This window comes from Rhinolophus sinicus, chromosome 1 (genome assembly GCF_057876585.1).
Source record: "Rhinolophus sinicus isolate RSI-liver-muscle chromosome 1, RSI-T2T, whole genome shotgun sequence".
Taxonomy (NCBI): domain Eukaryota; kingdom Metazoa; phylum Chordata; class Mammalia; order Chiroptera; family Rhinolophidae; genus Rhinolophus; species Rhinolophus sinicus.
This window is the reverse complement of record NC_142501.1, coordinates 194278231-194299047: the sequence shown is the minus strand read 5'-3', so window position 1 is coordinate 194299047 and position 20817 is coordinate 194278231. Positions and strand designations below refer to the sequence as shown.

General features: G+C 32.8%; 1 protein-coding gene across 12 annotated transcripts in view; it reads left to right on the top strand.

Annotated features, from left to right (window-relative positions):
* PCDH7 (protocadherin 7) overlaps positions 1-20817 on the top strand; it is a 402244-nt gene that overhangs the window by 246119 nt on the left and 135308 nt on the right. For 2 of the 12 annotated variants that reach the window (XM_074322180.2, XM_074322169.2), the window contains one exon: positions 4472-4498. The exons of the other annotated variants lie outside the window; for them this stretch is intronic. In XM_074322180.2, coding sequence (XP_074178281.1) covers positions 4472-4498 — 27 coding nt within the window. The remainder of the gene's footprint in view (positions 1-4471; positions 4499-20817) is intronic. 12 annotated transcript variants of the gene reach the window in all.

The window sequence follows — 20817 nt, the reverse complement described above, 5'->3', positions numbered from 1 at the left end:
AATTTATAGGTCTTTTCAACTAGGTCTGAAAGGCTGTGATTCTGTGATCATTAATACAAGAGGATGGATGTCTCAAATTAAAAATAAAGTGAGAGCAACATTTAATGGTTAGAGTTATATCCAGGAGAAAATTGCCTGCCAATATGTAATTCTAAAAATTGTGGATCTTTATGAGTCGTCTGTAAAGGCAACCAGTTTACTGCTTCCTGTGACACTGCTATTTACAGGTCAACTACAAAGAGATCTCCATGGGCAAGAAAGGGATCCAAGTAGAATGTGGCAAAGGCATGTTGAATCCAAGTAAAAAAGCTCATTTTAGAAAGAGAAAGAAATCCAGCCATGAGGAACATAAACCTGTATGAAGAGAAATTCCCCGGAATCTTAAGATAATGCTTGTCATCTGTGGCAAAAGGCTAGATTGGGAGCACAATTAAAGGAAAAGAAGGACACATGTGTGCATTGTTCTTTATGTCCTTTTGCTTGAAAGCCTCATTTGTCTTTGTTTTGAGGCCCAGGCTTAGCTAATTATTTATTGAATTTATGTTTGGATTCCTTTTCAGGAAGCATTATAAATTATCATCTTCATTATCTCAACAAATATTATTCTATACTACGTGGTTATGGAACAGGCCTTGAACTTCAGATATTTTAACTTACGTTAAAAATGGAAAGAACATGGTGTAGGAAAGAGAGTGCCTTGGGTTTTAGTGGTCACTGTGCAACCAATTTACTGGATTTGTGACCTTGGACAATTTACCTAGTCTCTCCGACATTCAGTATTCCCATTTGAAAAATTTGTAAAATTCTTAACCTGAACTCTGTTAGGGTGAGATGAAAAAAAATGTATATGAGGCATGTATCATGGCGCCCATCATAGAGTAGACCTTCATTAATTCTTAGTTGATTTCCTTCTATTTACGCATCCTCCTTTTGAAATAATTCTCAATTCATGGAATTTGTAAACCTGTGATTTAATCCTGTCTTTGCTACAGGATGTGTGACCTTGAGCAAACCATTGTCCTTTTGGTCTCCAGTGTTCTTATCTGTAAAAGGAAGACTTGAACTATGTAATCTTAAGTACTCCACTACCTTTTCATCTAATTATATTTCTTCGGTTCTATTTAGTTTTAAAAGAACAAATTCAACAACAAAATAGATATACTACAATTTCCCAGTTCTGCAACAAACTACAATAGTTTTCTATGCAATGTGTTAAAATCCAAAAGTATACTAATTATTGTGGCCTCCTTAAAGCAAAGTCTGGTCCTAGGTGAAAAACGCCTTGTAAAAACATTATAATTTCCACATGGAATAGTTAAGAGACTTGAGATGGGTATTTTGAATCTTTCTTAACAAAAAGGAAAATTTAATACACATATTGAGTTCTCCTTTAAAAGCTGAAATTTTCCTTTACTATTAATAATTTCTATTGAGTTGTAGACATCTAAGTTTTCGGGGTTTTTTTGACCTGCAGTTGATTTCTCCTTGTCTTCTAAATGACAGTTACTGATTACATTATTATTCAGATCTCTGCCCTGTCTTGCTAAAAGGTCATTTTTAATATTTTTTAGAAAAATTAAGTCCTTGTATTCCTGAGAATAGAATTATTATTATTTCCCACGAAGATGATTTGTTGTTATAAGGGGCTTTCTTAAAGCATACAAACAAACAAAAAATATCTCCCCTTTAGATCATTTAATGATTCACTATTATATAGATGTTGTACAGATGTTGTAGCAAATATGAAAAGTAAAACCTGTGAGAAATGTATAGACAATCCCTGTTTCACTTGGCCCCTGTTAAAAAAAAATGAATCTATAATATTATTATGAAGAAATGGTTGAACAATGACAAAGATGATCCTTGTACAATTTACATTTTCTTACCTAAAATTTAATATTATTCTAATATAGTCAGAATGCACCTGAAATATATTTGTCTTGGGCATAAAATTTTATAATAAACTGTGATATTTCACACATACATGGAAATTGCAATCTTATTGCTATAAAATCGAGACGGACCCTTTCCTCAGTCCTTTTTTTTCTGATTTTATGATTGAGAAAGCTAATCAATATCATTCTTCGATGGTGCTCCAAAACCTTTGTCTTTTCCAAATCACAGGGAAAAGCAAAAAAGGAAACAATAGCAACAAAAACAAGATTTAACCTAAGTTTAAGAATTATTTCATTAATAAATGAATGTAATACCATTGTGCCTGCTTAACTTCTCTAAATAGCATGCAATTCATTCACAGGGCACTTCAAAGTTAGAAGCAATAATTAACTATACCTATTTTGTCCCAAGTTTCCACATGAAAATCCTTTTTATTCTTGTTTATCAATTCCTGATATCTTTTCTGTTAATAGCACCTGGCTAATGTCTCAAAAGTATCTAAATATAGATGTCAAATTAGCTCCAGGAACCACATTCAGTAATTATAAAATATGGTGGATACTATTTATAGTATATCTGGGAAATTTGGTCATTTGTATTTCTCAAATTATGTTACATAGTCTTAAATCATGAGAATGGTCCAGAGAATAACATTTTCTTTTTTTTCCAGATACACATATAATTAAAAGATAAAATACATTTGAATACATTTAATTCTTCTTCTATTTTTTTTTTTTTTTAGAAACATCTTGAAGCATGGTAGTACCATAAAAATATATTTTAGTTTAAAAATAAGTTGGACTATGAAACTACAAAATAAAATAGCAGTGCAAAATTATATACTAGTGAGCTAGGAAATACTTCTCATGTTAGGGCAATTTTGGAGTGTGTGCCAGGGAGGAAAGAACACAGCGCTTCCTAGGTACATTAGGTGATGTTTAATTTCTATAGAGGGCAGTGTATTGCAAATGGTCGTCATTCACTAGGTCATTGTCAGGATGACACTGAGCTAAGACTGGAATGCAAATTATTTTCAAGTCCAGATTCGCTTCCATAAAAACACACTATCCAGTGGAAAGCATAAAGACACATGGGTTGCAAAAAATACCCATTCATAAAAATTGTGTGGTTCTCTCAGTTTGACCATATAAATCACTTCAAGGGAAAGGAATATTGAAATGTTAGCCTTTGTGATAAGCAGATGGAAACTTCATGACAATAGTGTATGATAAAAAAACGAGGAATATGATTTTTTGGAAATCACATTATTTTGGTATGTCTATGCCTGTAGTGTATCAAAGTCACTGTATTTCCCTCCATGGTGAAATACTGAGAATAATTAGACTCAGGATATTGTAATATGTTAAATAGATGATAGATTGATTGATCGATCGATTATCAAAAGACAGATTTATCACCCACATTCTCTGAGTTATAAACAGTTGTAAACACTATAGCCTGAAATAAATTTAAACAGAATTCTCAGAATATGAGAAGCCCAACATTTTCCATATGCACTGTCATATTCCATTCTTTTTCTAATATTCATATTTCATTAACATTTAGTGCACAGGCCTTGGGATTTTTTTGAAAAGAATATAAATATATTCAATTTTGATATTTGTAAACTATTTATCATTTAATTTACCATCAAGGCCTACTTAGTTTTGTTTAAGACACTAAATTAATCTAAATCCCACCTCTTTTACTTTTGATATGTAAATCATTTTACTTTGATGTTGTAGCAATACAAATTGAAGTTTGCAACATGAACTGCTAATGCTAATTTGATTACTTCTGTATTAGTGTTGAGTGATACAAAAATAGCAAGAGATTGTTTAAAAAATGAAACTGGGAATGGAAGAACTCTTTCTCTGCAGGCCCTCTGCAATGATGGTGGTATTAATGCATGTACATTTATGCTTGATAATTCTTCATACAGCAATGAATGCTATTTTGAAAGCAAATAATTTAGGAGTTTTAGAAAACCTGGCAGCTTAATTTTTTTTAAAAAAATTGATTTCATCAATAAGTCGCACTTTAATTTTTCATAGTTTAGAGAGTTCAAATCTATTTAAAAGATTTATTGCAGATTATTTAGATCATGATTTATTTTTAGATTAAAGATGTTTATCTAGTATAATACAGACAACGTACCTGAATTGTGAATTCAATACTTTTTGGATGGAAGTGAATCAGGCTTTTTCCAAAAAAAAGAATGAACCAGGTTTACTAACTTATTTATTTGATACATTTGAGGCGATTTCTAATGATCTGTAACAAAAAGGATAATATATCTGGTTGCAACTCCAGCTAAGTATGCCTAAAAACTGTTGGAAAACAAATTTCTCTCTCTTTTTAAAATAGTAATTGAAAATGGTATCTCACCAAGTTGGAAAAAAATACATACATCCATTGTCTGTAAACTATTCCACTGGTGGAGCTGCAGTAATATCTGCCACCTGTAGTGTGCCTGCAGCGTGCATGTTGCTTGTCTAGCCATGAAATGTCTGTGTAGCGTCTGTCTGTAATTTGATTATGCCTGAAAGTCTCTATGCTCATTAACCTTTTCCAGGTGCCGCACTATTCCAAGGAACTGCAGGTACTAAGAGAATGGGCAGTATTTATACAAGAAAAGGCACAGCACACTAGTGAGCTCCAAACTCTTCTCATGCCTTCTCCAGGCCATGTTTTGGGGTGACTCAATGAGTTAGGCAGTCATGACCAAGCTAAGGGAGTAAAACAGGAATTAGCTAACTGTTGAATGAGTGCCATGTTGCATTTTTCCAACATATTACTAATGATCTGATTAAAAAATTGATATATAAAGAGAGAGGGAGAGAGATTGACAAATGTTCCTTAAGATGTGACTAGAAAAAGATTTTAGAATGTATGCACATGATGGTGAAGTTTTAGAAAGATTTCAAATAATGTATGTGGTATATGAAAAGACAATGCAGACATTAACTAAGAATGTTGATGAATAGAGAATAATAGTGTGATGGATCATAAAATGAATTATATTAAGGATAAACATTGAATTCTGTTTGGCTGATTCTTTCTAAAATTATAATAGAATTTTAATGTAAATTAGTGAATTAAATAATATCAAGCTTTTGACATTATTTTCACACTTGTGGAAATTCACAGTTTGTGTACACAGGGAGGAAAAAGTATACAGTAATGACCTCAAAGAAGTGGAGCAATATATATATATATATATATATATATATATATATATATATATAAAGAGAGAGATAATGTTTATATATATGTGTGTATATATATATGTATATATATATATACATATATATATATATATATACATATATATGTATATATACTTTAATAGCAGATAATTCTCTTCCAGAATGCTATGGTTTCACCATAAATATTCTTAATCTGCATATGTGGTAGAAAAAGAAAAAGAAATCTCACTCTTTCTAACCAGTACCTAAAAAAAAAAAACCAATTTATTTTTCAAAATCGCTCCCAATTTCTTTTTACAAATGTGTTCTTTTATACACAAGACAACCATTTTAAAAGAATTTAAGTCAATCTGCCTTGCGTAAAGCCGTGTTAAATAGGTATTAAATAAACTTGAGCAAACCACTTAAAAATCCAACAGCCACATTAGAGTCTGCGCATGCTGTTGTGATTATGAAAATCATTCATGCTATTATAACCGTGATGCCACTGGTATGGTATCACTGAAACCATTTTCAAGGACTGGAAATAGAGCGATGCATAACATGAGCCCACTTCTGCTTAATGGGTTCACAATCTAAACTACCATCTAGTTAGACCTCTCATTCTTAAAAGGCAATCTCTTCTGTAAGTCACTTATGGAAATTAAGTATAATAATGTCATCACCGTAAAATAATTATCTAAAACTCTTTACATCTATAATGAAGAAAGCTAAGGTTGAGTATAGTAAGGAAGAAAGGTGCCCTATTTTACTCACTTTTTAAAAAGGGGATTTTGTAGATGTAAATGCTCATTCCTTTGTTCATCTTTACATCTATTTCTCACCTCACACTATTACTTCCAATTTAAATGTCATGCTTTTCAAAAAAAAAAAAAAAGTCTATTTTAGAACTCTTCTTCTTCCAATGTAGTCTGGAAGTACTCAAGTCACCATTGAAAGGCTGTGTCTTAAAATTATTTCTCCTGAAATAAGCTATTGGCTGCTGTTAAAAGAAAACTGAGCCCCGCACCTCATCCTTAAGTTTTAATATCAGTTCCTATTTTCCCAGCCTTCATTTCCTTTTAAACAGACTACTTGTCTACTGGATCTTGTTAAAAATAATGCCAAATGGCAAACAGTTTATCTTCTTCTAACGTGTATAGTTGTGAAGGAGAAAGAAGACAGAGACTGTACAAGGGGGGAGACTTAGTGTAGAATATCCTAATGAAAGCATTATTTAATGAGTTCTTTGTTCCATTTAGACCGCCACACATGTGACCAAGGAATCGATTTTTTAAAATTTTGTTCAATGTCCATTTAAATGTAAATAGCCACATTTGGCTAGTGGTTACTATATTGGATAGTGCAGATTTAGATACTCATGTTCTCATTTAATTTTAAAAAGCAGATTAAATAGTTTCAATGTAGCTTTTGAAATAGACCCCAAAGAATGAAAATGGGCATCTTTTTTTTTTTTTTTTTTGGAGATTTAGTGTTTCTTTTCATTCCAGATGACTTAGCCCCTATATTTTTAACGTCCTCCTTCATTGACTATAATTAAAATATATCCTGCAAATTAGGATTACAGACATGTATGTATGTCTATGTGTGTGTGTGTGCACGTGTGTGTCTGTGTATATATACATATGCATATATATATATATATATATATATATATATATATATATATACATATCACACTATATATATATATACTATATATATATATATTTTTTTTTTCTTTGTGGGATTTCAATAAGTATATATAAAAAAGATTTTGTGTGATATTAGCCATAGAGTTGTCCCTAACACTTCTCTAGTGTGATGGTTAAGGCCATGGCTTTGGAGTCAACTAGGCCTGGGATCAAGTTCTAATCCTAAGACTAGATGAGTGACCTTGGGTGAGGAATTAAGCTTCTCAAGTCCTCAATTTCTTCATTAGTACATAGAGATAACAGTGCATTATACATTGTAGCATTGTGGTGAAGATTAAATGAGCTAGTAATACATAGCATTGAGCATTGTGCTTCTCTCATAGTGTTTGTTAAGGAAATGCTGACATGTCAGCCAGTCTCAGTCTTAATGTTGCATAAGGGGTCATACGAGTACATGTCCTCAAAAGGAACATTTTTTTGTTTGGTCTTTTTCTTTCTTTAAAGTGGCTAACAGTGGGTAATTCCCAACCCAGCTGAATGCAAACAGTGCCAGTGGATTTTAGCACTTCCTTCTCCACTGGCCACAGAAAAATATGGGTTGATTTTACATGGGGCTTCAATACAACAATTTTATGCAGGTTGGGGGAAATACTATTTTCAAGTATTTAGAGAATTGTCCCACGAAGGAAGAATAAATTTAATGCAATGGTGCTTCCTCTTGAGCTTCTACTTTTAGGTTTTACTTTTAATAGTAAAATTGTCAAGCTATGTACTTACTGGCTTTCAGATGGGGTTGTTTTCTTTATTACAGCCAAACTTAGGGAATGGTCCGTGTAATTCAGGAAGCCTTCAGCTGTGATTTTATAAATCAGAATGTCAGCTAACGGAGAAGGAGCTGACATTACCAACAAGGGGAAAAAAATGACTAATGCTCAAATACATACAAGTTCTCTTTCCCAGCCTCCCAACTTCCATCATTAATGTCAATGCCCAATGAGGACAATTGTCTAATTTGTCTTTAATAAACAATCCCCAGACACCAAACTGCCACTTTGAACTTCCTAAGATGTTAACATCCTCTCACTTGTGCTGTGTATAAAGTTGGAGGAGCTGAGATGTGAGCCACCCTACCCTTCTTCCAACCGTAGTTTCTGCATTTCCCTTTAGGAAATCTTCATGGATGGAAACTTTACCTGACAGTGTTTTTAAAGTAAATCTAAAAAATGTACTTTTTCATATACTTTGAAATCTGGTTATCTTTGTGTCTCGAAAGTGAATCATGGAGTCTTTGGACCTACTGTATCTCTAACCTACATTGAATTAAAATATAAAGAGAAGGAGTCGTTAAAGTGGCAAGATACTATGGAGACTGATAATGCTGATGAATAATGTCGTTCATAAAGCATAATACTTTGTTGATTGTAGGGAACACCTGTTCCTACCATAAGTGTTAGACAATTGTCAAAAAACAACATGCTCATATCTGGGCATCAGATATACTGCCATAGGTTTTATTACAGCTTTCCAAGAAAAGTAAATTAAAAGTGAAAAAAGCATGTAGGAGTTTTATTTTTATATGTACTTTTGACAGGAAAGAATATTTTAGAGTTTTGAAGAACACCTTCAATTTAAGATTTTTGCCACATTGTGACTGTCTTAAAAAAAAAAAAGTCTGAGGTTGGAAGATTTAGTTTATTGCAAAATAATTAGAAGTTTGGGATAAAATTGAAACAAACAAACAAATAAATATAGCTGCAAGGCCCACCGAATGTTTAGAAGAGGGTGCTTCTGTGTGGGTGTGTGTTCACAGTTTATAACATCCCCAAAATGTTTAAGTCTGGAAACTAGAAAGCGAAAAAGAATGTTATATTGGTAGTTATTTGGATAGAAAGTATATATGGGAAGCGAAAAAGACTGCACTGCCTAGTTGATATTTTAAAATATCAGTAGAGTTATTTAAAATGCTGGTAGAAATATCAGCTTTCTTTAGAAAAACATGCCTAATGGGGAAAGATCCTAGTCCCTTCTTAGGGTGAAATAAAAAAATCTCAGAAGGATTATCGATTCTCATAATCTATAATAATTTATCTTTTTATAAAATGTTAGTTTAAAATCTCATTAAAATAAATTATGCAATTTACCTTTATGTAAATTACCTCAAATGATAAGGATAGAAACGTTATAGATTTTAGCCACTCATGAAGACAGATGCAGTGAAATACCTGTATTTCCACCTGCAGTACTCTGGCTGTTTCAGCTCTGTTTCTGAATATATACCATGATCCACGACACGTTTGTGTCAGCGATGCTGTGATGGAAATAAGCAGCCATTCAGAAATAGATGGAATGAAACAAATTCATTGTATTTGAGTTTGTTTTGTACTACAAAAATTTGACATCTAGCTTTTAAATGTTAACATATAGTACATGAATAAAAATTGAAGTTGGGAAAGATAGATGATAAACAAACTTGTATGAAACTCAAAGATTAGCTTTCCAACATATACAACTCAATGTGTGAAAGGTAGGTAAATACCACACATTTCCACTCAGTTGAAAATAATTCACATGTTGAGATACATTTTTTACCATTTACATTTTTGTGTTTATGTTTGGACTGTTTGTCCAATGTCTTGGTGAAAGTCAAAGCACATGAACTTTGAAAATCTAGAAATCACTATCCTTTTTCAGAAACAGATTATAGTTTCTGAAAATTATAGTCTAACTCATATTGGCATTTTCAAAACCATCACCAAAATTGGCTTCAGAAAGCTAAAATATCTCTGTATATGAATCTGTGCTGTATATGGATCTGTGCTCTGCATATGGGTCAATACAGCTACTAACCAATTCTGACAATCGAGCAATTGATATTTGGCTAGTGCAAATTGAGATGTGCTGGAAACATAACATCCACAGATTTAGAAGACTTAGAGCAAATAAAAATAATATGAAATGTCTCAGTAATTTCATGTTGATGACATATTGACATGATAATGTTCTGGATATATTGGGTTGAATAGAACACATTATTAAAATTAATCTTACTTGTTTCCTTTTATTTTTTCAACATGGCTCCAAGTACATTTTAATTATGCCTGTGGCTTTCATGTATGATTTACATTTTGTTTCTATTGGTCGGCTTTGATATAGACAGTGTTTATCTTCAGACGCAAAAGAAAAATCCTGTAATTTAAAGATAAACAATAAGGCAAATGTATGGATGTGTATGTTCACTTCGTATTTCTGCTTTCACAAATTAGACTAGTAACTTACTGGCTGAAAACAACACAAATTTATTAACTTACAGTTTTGGAGGTCAGAAGTCCAAAGTGGATCTTATTAGGCTAAAATCAAGGGATTAGCAAGTTTTTGTTGCTTGTGGAGGCTCTAAGGTAGAATCCTTTTTCTTACCTTTTCCAGCTTCTAGAGGTCAACCTTTTACTAGCAGCCCCATTCTTCCATCTTCAAAGCAACAATTCTAAGAATGCCATCTCTCCAATTCTCTCTCTCTTTCTTCCACTTCTAAGAACACTTCGATTACATTGGGTCCATCTGGTTATCCAGGGTAGCTTGCCATCTCAAGGTCAAGTGATCTGCCACTTGAATCCTCTCTTTGCCATGTAACCTAAGATATTCAGATTCCTGTGAGGACATAGACATCTTTGGGTGGTCATTATTCTGCCTAACACAATGTATATACATATATTTATATTGAATGTGACACATAAATGTATAATTACCTATTCATCTATCTTTGTCTGCTCCATTTCATAAAAAAAAAGAATTTTTGTTTTTCTTCAGACTTTTTTCTTTTTGTCCCTTTTCGATTGTTTTTATCATTTATATCTCCTAAAAGCTTCAGATAGTTTTCATCTCATCCAAATAACATCTCATCCCAAAGGCCAGTACATGACAACATGGAAAACTAGGTTGTTGATTTTAATTTGGTAGTACTAATTAGGGAGAAAAAATTCAGATTGAAGTTGTTTGCTGTGTTTCTCAGGTAGATTAGTAACTGACACAGTAGCCATATCAGAAAAAATAAAATAAAATGTTAATTCCAGTGGAAGAACACGTTTTTCGGCATGGATAGAATGAGTAGAACTTTCATAGAAAGGAAAAAAAAAAGCCTTTGAACAAAGCCAAATAAAGGAAAGAGTAAAAGTACTTACTTCTCTGCCTCTCTAAAGAATTTTGTAAGTAAGCACACTTAGTGAGAACTTTTGAGATTATCTTGGGACAGGCTACAATTAGTTGAAAAATGGGTTCCTCAGGAAACTGTAGAAACATGACAGACTTCTGCTAACATCTTCACACCTTCTCAGATACTGGAAAAATTCAGACTTATTTTTAAAGTACAGTCAGCCCTCTGTATCCACGGGTTTCACATTCAAGGATTAAACCAACTGTGATAAAAAAAAATATATTTTTAAATGCTATATGATTAACGAAGTGTACTATGTAGTTAAGCCTACGATGGTTTCATCTGTACTGAACATGTACACACTTTTTTTGTCACTTTTCCCTAAACAATACAGTTTAACAACTATTTACACAGTATGTACTAAGTATTATAAGTAATCTAGAGCTGGGTTGAAGTATACCAGTGGATGTGCATAGGTTATATGCAATAGTGTGACATTTTATATGAGGGACATGAGCAGCCAAGGATTTTCGTATCCTCTGGGGTCCTGAAACCAGTCCCCTGAGGATACAGAGAGAAAACTACACATAGTTGATTAGACACAGTTTTCACCATTGCTTTTATAATATTGGTAGATAATGAAGCTTATAAGATAATTGATGAAAGTTGTGTGTACGAGTCAGAATTTGACTGTTGAATTTTTATAAAATCCACTCAAACACTTTTTCAAAGGTAATCTATAGTTGTACATTAAATCCATCTTTTAAGATATTATACTCTGAATTGCAATATTTAAAATGTTTTCTTCTTTTTAAGAAGAAGAGGAGAATGTTCATTTACCCTATCTAAAGGACTAAGAGAAATTGGCTACTAACTGCCACAGAGGTATAGCAATAAAATCAATGAACTCTAAATATGGTCACTTAAACACAGGCGGGATATTTTTTCCTTTTTGTTTTTTTCTCCTTCTTCTTCTTCTCCTCCTCCTCCGCCTTCTCCTCCTCTTTCTTTGTTTATATCAATACACTTAAAGCAACTTTATTTCTGAAAGCTTTGCATTTTTATAAGAAAAACTGTCAGCTAAAGATAGCTAAGATAAAATTAAGTGAGAGAGGAAGGCAAAATGTATTTATTTTATAATTCTGTAATTTATATAATTCTTTTTCATTTCATAGTTATTTAAAAATATACACACACACAGTTACATATATAATAATAAGTTATGATATTGAAGAAAAGGCTTTTCTTGTAAATTTAGTTCATCATAATTTCAATCCTGGGTTGGCTGAAACTTTTGTTAGTTTGTAAGATTCATTTAGTATAGCAGAGGTTTTTTTTTTTTTATTGTTGATTTCACTTGTTTTTATTGTTGTTTAAACAATAAAATGTAGAGTTCAATCCCAATGAAGCATTTTAAGTCATAGATTGTACACATACAGGTTTGTGAGCAATAAATCTAGCAGAGGTGTTTTAATAGATGTAGAGTTTAGACTATATCTGTATTATTTAGAAAATTTAAGGGAGGGTGGTAGTAAATTTCAGATATGCGTGCTTCAGGTAAAATCCTTACAACTGAGGGTGAAGACAGGCCACATCTTGAGACATTGATCAAAATAAAAATTTGTATGTATTTAAAGACAATGACTTAAATCACACAAAAATCACTTTATCGATTTGGACATTTGTATCTCAAAGACACATGCCTATACAAGTTGTTTTTTCCTAAAATCATACGGATAACGTTGAACTCTTTCCTCGGCATTACCATAGCATGTTGGAGGTGATAGTGTATGATGAATGATAATTTTGCAGTCAAGACATTTTAAAAGAACACTTAATAAAGGAAAGTTAGCAGGCCAAACAAATGATCTGTTTTCTCTTTTTATTTTTACTGGGGGACAGGAGACAGAAATAATCATAAAGTGTCCTAAGATTGCATTTTCTTTATTTAGTGGAGAATTAAGCAAATGAAAATAAACTCCTAAAGAGACCAAAGGTGATGTTAAATAAAATGTAATAGAAATTTTAATATGGCTAGTACTAAGCACAATAGGAAACAGTAGGGAATTATGGACTTTCCTAGGGGAAGGCTAGAAAGACTATTTCACAAAGACATTTGAAGTAGAATGAAAATTAAATAGAAGTTGGCCAAATTGCAATTAATGTGAGAGTTTATACAAGGAAAACAGCTCTCTGGGCAGTGGCCTACCATTGAACAAGTTCAAGAAATATTAATTAGTTGAAAAACTTTATCAGATTTGTGTTTTAATTTATTAAAATTGCACAGGATGGATGGATATAGGGGTAGGAAAGGTGATGACTGATTATTTTTTTGTCATTATCTGGCCAAGATAGGATAAGCTCATGATGTAATAGCTGTGTACAAGGAGTCGAAGGAATGCTCTAGAACAGTGCTTCTCATATCAGAAGTATTGACATCACCAGGCAACTTGCCCAAAATGCCAGCTATCTGGAGCTCCATCCCAGAGGTACTGAATCAAAAATTCTGAGGTAGGGTCCAGCAACATTTTTTTTTCTTTTTTCTTTTAATTGAAGCATAGTTAATAACAAAATTTGCATATGTTCCGTGTATACATGTTGTTGCATTTGGACATAGTCAGACACCTGTGATATCATCACCACAGTGCTAAATACATTTATCACCTCCAGCAACCTGTGTTTTAACAAGTCCTCTAGGGAATCTGAGGTACACTAATAATTGAGGACAACTGCCTTAGACATATATTTCCAGAGCTGAACACTCAGAATCGAGGAGTTAATTGAATTTGGAGGAACCAGGAATAGCTAAAATTTCTATTTTAGGCTACTAAGTGAAAAGCAGTATCATTAAATGAGATAGGCTATACTATGAGCAGAGAGTCAGGCCGAAAGTGGTACTTTTGAAAATTACTTAATTGGCAAGGAAGCTGTCATTACAAACAAAACCATAGGTCTCTAGTCAAATGTTAGGAATGGGTCTTATTATAGGTCAATTTTTGGTCTTCATTTGACCAGAGACTCTGCTGTGAATTTGTTTGTAGTTTATAGATAAGGAGCTTGGATCGAGGCTGAAACACCATTACAATACGTGGCGGAGAGGAAAGAGCCTTGGGCTGGGGTGGTGCGGAGTGGGAGGGTCAGAGGATCTCAACTTTGGCTATGACCTAGTACATCTGTAATATCACCTGGCTATGCACCCTAGTGGTGTTACCTGTGGAAATCACTTAACTCCTCACACCTTTCAGTTTTGTTTTATTTTATATTTTATATTTTTATTGTATTGTGTTATTGTATTGTATTGTATTATTTTATTTTATTTTCATTCCCCACCCCCAATCTGGACAATGGAAATATTGCCTTTCTTAATTATTATGAAAAAATAATGTGTAAAAAACATACAATAGTCTCTGGCAATAGAAGGCATTTAATAAATGATAGATTTATTTCTTCCTCCTCAGCTGTTTGCTGGTTACATGGCATTTCCTTTTCATCATCCAAAAAAATTGGTCAAGGATTAGTGAATTTCAGGGAAGAGGCTTGAGGAGAGAAAAAAGATATTTCTCATGATATTCTCAAACATGCAGAGGTAATCAAGACCAAATAGCTACCTGGATATGCATATGAATAGTGCATCCCTAATATAGCCTCACGCAGTTAGTTTCCTAGAGAAAATTCTTGAGCAATACATCTAAAAATATATACTAAGGGACTGCAGAAAATAATGGACAAGGTTCTTTTGGAGCAACATGGGACCCAAAGACATATTACATTTCAAATATAATATGGCAATGCACTGTAATGTTTTGCTATCAGCTACACCAATTAATGCAGATGATGCTAATTAAAAGCAAATTTAGACAGTGATTAGGTTCCCTCACCATTGTTAAGGAGAATTGATTCTTCTATGGCTCTAACATGTTAAAGTAAGAAGTTAATGATGTATTGATGGATTTTAAAGCACCTAATTTAGATTATAATTCTGAGGGAAACATTTGTGTTAATACTGAATATTAAATGACAAAAGTTTTCTCTTGGAAAAGGAATGACACCATTTGTGGAACCCTAGAGCCACGCACATGATGATATTTGAAATAAATTATTGTGTACGGCTGTATAATCTCAATTTTAGTCTTATAAAGCTTACAATACAAGAATTCTATTGCACATGTGCTCATTTATATGGCAGTATACAGCTGTGTGTGGCATAATAACTTTATTGAACAAAATGATGTGCTGTAGAACTTGCAAAAATTTCATGATCCCATCTGGACTAGCTTTGCAATTGAGAAGACTAAAGTGGGCAGAGATTTTATAGAATTACAGAAAACAGCAGTAGGTTTCTGCTGTCAATTTAATATTTAGAAAATAAGGTCAGTAGGCATCCCAGCTAGAAGGATGTCTTTTTTTATACTCATAAGGTGTTTTTAATGAGGAACAAAGGTACTTTCATTATATGAAGGTCTTCAAATATAGACACGTGTCTAGTTCATATCTGCCTGTATTGACCTTCACTTACTATGCTCCTAAAATCTGATATTTTAAACACAACAACCAGCTAATTCTTATATTTCACCAACAAAAGCAGTTAAAATAGCTATGGTCCAGAAAAATTATTTTCTGGGGGCTTAAAATTGGCTAATGCTATATAAGATTTAGTTATCCCATTTTTTTTTAATGGGGAAAAGAGGAAAAGGTTGAAATGAATATGACATAGATTAAATGGCAGGACACAACCATTCATTACTTTCATCTAATATCTTCTATCTAACTTTCTTTTTCTTTGTCATCCATTCTGCTTGTCTCATTTCTTTCCTTCCTCTCAAACAAAACATGTGACGAAAAGAAAAGAACAGAAAAGAAACAGCATGAGGCCTATCTATATAAAATCTAATACAACTGAGTTTAGAACAAGAAAATGGTGTATTCCAAAGTGGTAGTTATTGTATCTAGAAAATGGTAACAAAATGGAGGGACTATTATTATTGGCCTCCTGTTGACTAAGCTTTATACTGTGATGCTGTATCTTATGTATTTTGGAATCTATGTATATACACATATACACACTTTTATAACGACAGTGAAACTTCAGAAAATATATTATTTAGGTGGTGAAACTAGGACTGTGAGTGGTGATAGTGTGGAAAAAAAGTATACTGATGGTAAAAATGTGTGCCTATAAGTTATAACACCAATATAAGCTATTATTTTCAAGGTTTATAATAAGGACAAGTTGGCTAGATATTAAACCACCTATAACAAAAGCTTGTGGGTAAAAAAAAAAGTCCAATAAATGTCCCACAGCCAGACTCGTATGTTCCCATTAAAAGCTATTAAATTAGACAAAGCCAGGTAATATATTTTTATTTTAAAAACAAAATAGTAAGACAAATATTGTGTGTACATACAAGTTCTGAAAATTTTTTCAGAATATATTTTACAATTAGTTTAAACATGAGTTTAGCTGTTCTATAATAAAACATTAAACATATACGTAGGATTCACAAGGATTATGTTACATATGTGTATATATATATACACATATGTATCATCATATATAATCAATGTACAATTACATGCATATATATGAGGCCTGCTTTCACTGAATCACATGTCAGATTTTGTTGAATGTGATGGTTTTTATGTATATAGTTGCACACTTGATGTGTTTGATGATCATCATATGTGTATATATTTTCCAAATATACAGGGACTCACAACCTTCTGTTCAACAAAACACAGCGAACACACACATTTACCAGCATGGATTTACAATTAAAAAGCGCGCCTATGAAATCTTTAAATCATGAGGTGAAGAAAGAATGAGCCTAAACATGATTACAGAGAAGCTATTTGAAACAGCACTTTTTGTTGTTATTTTTATTGTTGACAATAGTTATATAAGTGAAGGGAAAAATTTAGTAATATGTTTATATTTGGTGTTGGGAACAGAAATATTTACTCCTACTTCTATGATCAACATAGTAATTATTTTCATATCAAGTGTAATATTGAAGTCCAGTTAACCAATTGTACACAACAACAAAACAATGAAAGCATCCTTTGGACTGGACTATTTAAACTAATTATAAACTCCTGAAAATAATGATCAAGTATACTGAGCTAATATAATAGAATAGAGGTTCTTTTACTATAATATGTAGAGCAAGCTGCTTTGCTATTACAAACTACTGTAGAAAACAACTCCCCCCCACCTCCACCTCTACAAATTCTGTTCAATATGGCTTATATTCCCCTAATAGAAAATTACCAACATACTTATAAATGTATGTACTTGAAAATATTAACAGAAAAACAGAGTGGTTTTTATTTGAGCTATACAGGCAAATAAAATAGGTATGGGTTGGGTCAAAATTTAATTCTGGGGATTTATTAGGCTCTCAAGGGGATAAAATGATAAGCTTTCAGCCACCATGAGTATTTCATGCCCCATATATGTTCACACTGTTCCAAATCAGACTATTGCTCTTTGAAGCAATTTGCATGATTTAATAGCATTAATAGCTCAGCGGTTTCACTGCAGCATTGAAAGTGCTCCAATATTTAATGTAGACCTGTTTTTTAAAGTTAAGTTGGCATAAATAAGCTTGCTAGAGTTATAGGCTCTGTTTAGATGGGTCTTGAGAATAGAGGCCAAGAGTTTTGCAATGATGCTAACAAAATTAGCTTCTGATACATGACTTGAATAGGAATAGAGATGTTATCCAAGAAAACTAAAGAAACACAGTATTTTAAGCCAATAACAACCTTTCACTAAAGTAGACTATTTCTTGAAATACAGCTATGCTTTACTAATTAATGCACATTTTACTGCAATTTTGACATGAAATAATTATTCCTTGAGGTTGTCTCAGCTGAATTTAATAGAAAAATCAAGGGAAAAAGACAATGATGTTTGTGTCTGTTATATTGACTCTGTCTATAGTAATAGCCCCAAATATTTTGACATGTGCGTTCCTGTAATATCTGAGGCTCTGTTCCATTTATAATCATAATTCTCCTGCTGAGAGCACAGCTTATGCTGATGCCAGCCTGTGCCTCTCTCCTTGAGGTCAGAAGACATGTAATTTATATATTTTAATTAGTCTAAACTTTAGCTCTGAGTAGATGACTTTATCTTAAGCCATACTACTTCTATAGATAAATGCCTCCCTTTGAGAATAATAGTTATATTCACATTATTCATCCACTTGCAGCATATTGAAAAGTCACAGTTGGTACAGAAGAAATAAATCATGGTTGTTTAAAATACTTAGCAAGTGTTTATGTGTTTTAAGCCTTTTGATCACCTCCCAACTTCCCTGCCAGAAGCATACTCATACTTTCATTTAAAAGTGTTATTTTTAGATTCTTTCTTCCTTGAAGACTTTCCAAGGGAAAGATTTTACTTACAAGGACAATGAATGTGTACAAAGTAAATCTTAAGTAGTAGTGTCTTACTTACTAAGAAACATTTCTGTCTGTCGGGGATGGCACCTGAAAGAAGCTTCCACGGTGTAATCATTTCATCCCAAAAATATGCTAATTTTTTCTTCTTTAGAAATTGCAACTGGCCTCTATTGGTTCTAACCATCATTTGCTCATAAAATGTATTAAACCAGTTTTTTTTTTTCACTTTAACACTAAATGAAATAGGTTTTCATTTCTTTTGTACAGAACTGGCACCAATATTTTGAGTTACAGTACATAGGAAAAATAAGGCCATTCCCCTCAAACTCAGTGGAAATCCCAGAAGGGTGAATGTACAAATCCTGCTAAGGTTTCAAAGAAGAGGTTCTTTATCAGCTCCAGATTTACTCACATCTCTTGGGACTGCATTTCCTATTATTTAGTGGCTGAAGAAAGTCATTCTCATCTATGAAAAATGGCACATTGGAGAGAGACATTTAATTTCATCCTGTATGTAATTGATGGTTATAGCCTACGTGCTGCATTATACTAAGGTTTATAGATTAGAGATAGATAGATAGGTAGATAGATAGATAGATAGATAGATAGATAGATAGATAGATAGATAGATAGATATGCCAGAACCCTGGCCTAAAATAAAAATACAGGAAGAAACCATTCATGCATGTCATAACTAACTCTCAGTGCACAGCAGAGTATCCTTTATTTACTAGACTATGAGGTATAGGTGATACTCAAATAAGGAGTGAGACTGATTTAATAATAAAAGTTAGAATCATATACAATATAAATTTTTCATTTTTTTTAATTGAGGAATATTGGGGAACAGTGTCTTTTTCCAGGACCCATCAGCTCCAGCTCCAAGTCAAGTCATTGTTTTCAGTCTAGTTGTGAAGGGCGCAGCCCACTGGCCATGGGGGAATTGAACCAGCGACCCTGGTTTTATGAGCACTGCACTCTAACCAACTGAGCCAACCATCCACCCCAATAATATCCAATATTTATTGAACATCTGAACATCCTTTACTGTATGCCAGACACTATTTGGTGTACTTTCTTTAACTCACTATTTTCAGCAATCTTCTGAAATATGAACTATATTATTCCCATTTTAAAGATAAGGAAACAGAAGCTTAGCGTGATTAATTAATGTGCCCCAGCTCATGCAGCAGCTAATTGGTAAAACAATAAAAACCAGGCAATCTAGCCTCAGAATATACAGAATGACTTAGTGAAAAGAGAAGTCAAAGTGAAAAAAACAAAACAAAACACAAAATAAAACAAAAATCCATCTCCTCTTCATTGGTGAGCTCACTCTGTGAAATAGTATTTCTGTGAAAATTGGGCAAGTCAAATTTCTGAGATTAACTTCCTCTTTCAAATGAGTGTGATTCATTGTATTTGGCCTACAGCTTGCAGGGCTTCATGAATTTCAAATGGTTCATCTTGTGAAAGAACTTGGTAAAACTGCTCTGCAGATGTTAGTTGTTTTATCTGCTATTGAAGCTTTTTTGTTTGTTTTGGGTTTTTTGTTTGTTTGTTTGTTTGTTTTTAATGAGGACCTAAGTGTTGCTTGAATTTTTATCTCAGGAGGTTTGGGAAACTGGAAGCCACACTCCTCTGCATTTATTTGCTAAGAGCTTCTCCTCAGTCACAGAGTTTAACACCAGAAAGTGATGTGGAAGGAAGAAAATGCACATGAATGGAGGTGTCACAGGCAAAGCCACTTCTGCAATGGAATAATAGCTGCCTGCCATTAAATGCATAAGGAAGTTTCCTTTACTTGAACAAATGGAAAAAAACAAACAAACGAAAAACAAACATCATGTATTCATATTGTATCACCACCCTTTCTTCAAAAAGGGATCCTCTTTGAAAGGGAAAAAATAGGTATCTTATGTGAAAATAGTTAAATTAGGAAAATAATGGTTTGCAAGGACTTTCTCCCTTGTAACATTATTGTTAGGTTATCAACATAATATGATTGCAAAGACATACAAGATTTTTTTCTCACTATGTTTTTTAACATGATTTTGTTGAGAATCAGATGAAGGGTTTTGTTTTTTATTATTAAAGTTTATTGGGGTGACAATTGTTAACAAAGTTATATAGATTTCAGGTGTACACTTCTGTAATACATCATCTATATATCACATTGTGTGTTTACCACCCAGAGTCATTTCTCTTTCCATTGCCATATATTTGATCCCCTTTACTCTCATCTACAACCCTCCTCCCCACTTATCCTCTGGTAACCACTAAACTGTTGTTTATATCTATGAGTTTTTTATTTCTTCACTTGTTTTGTTCTTTTGTTGTTTTCGGTTTTATATACCACATATCAGTGAAATCATACGGTTCTCTACTTTTTCTGTCTGACTTATTCTGTTTAGCATTATAATCTCAAGATCCATCCATGTTGTCACAAATGGTACTATTTCATATTTTCTTATGGCAGAATAGTATTCCATAGTGGTATATGTACCACAACTTCTTTATCCAT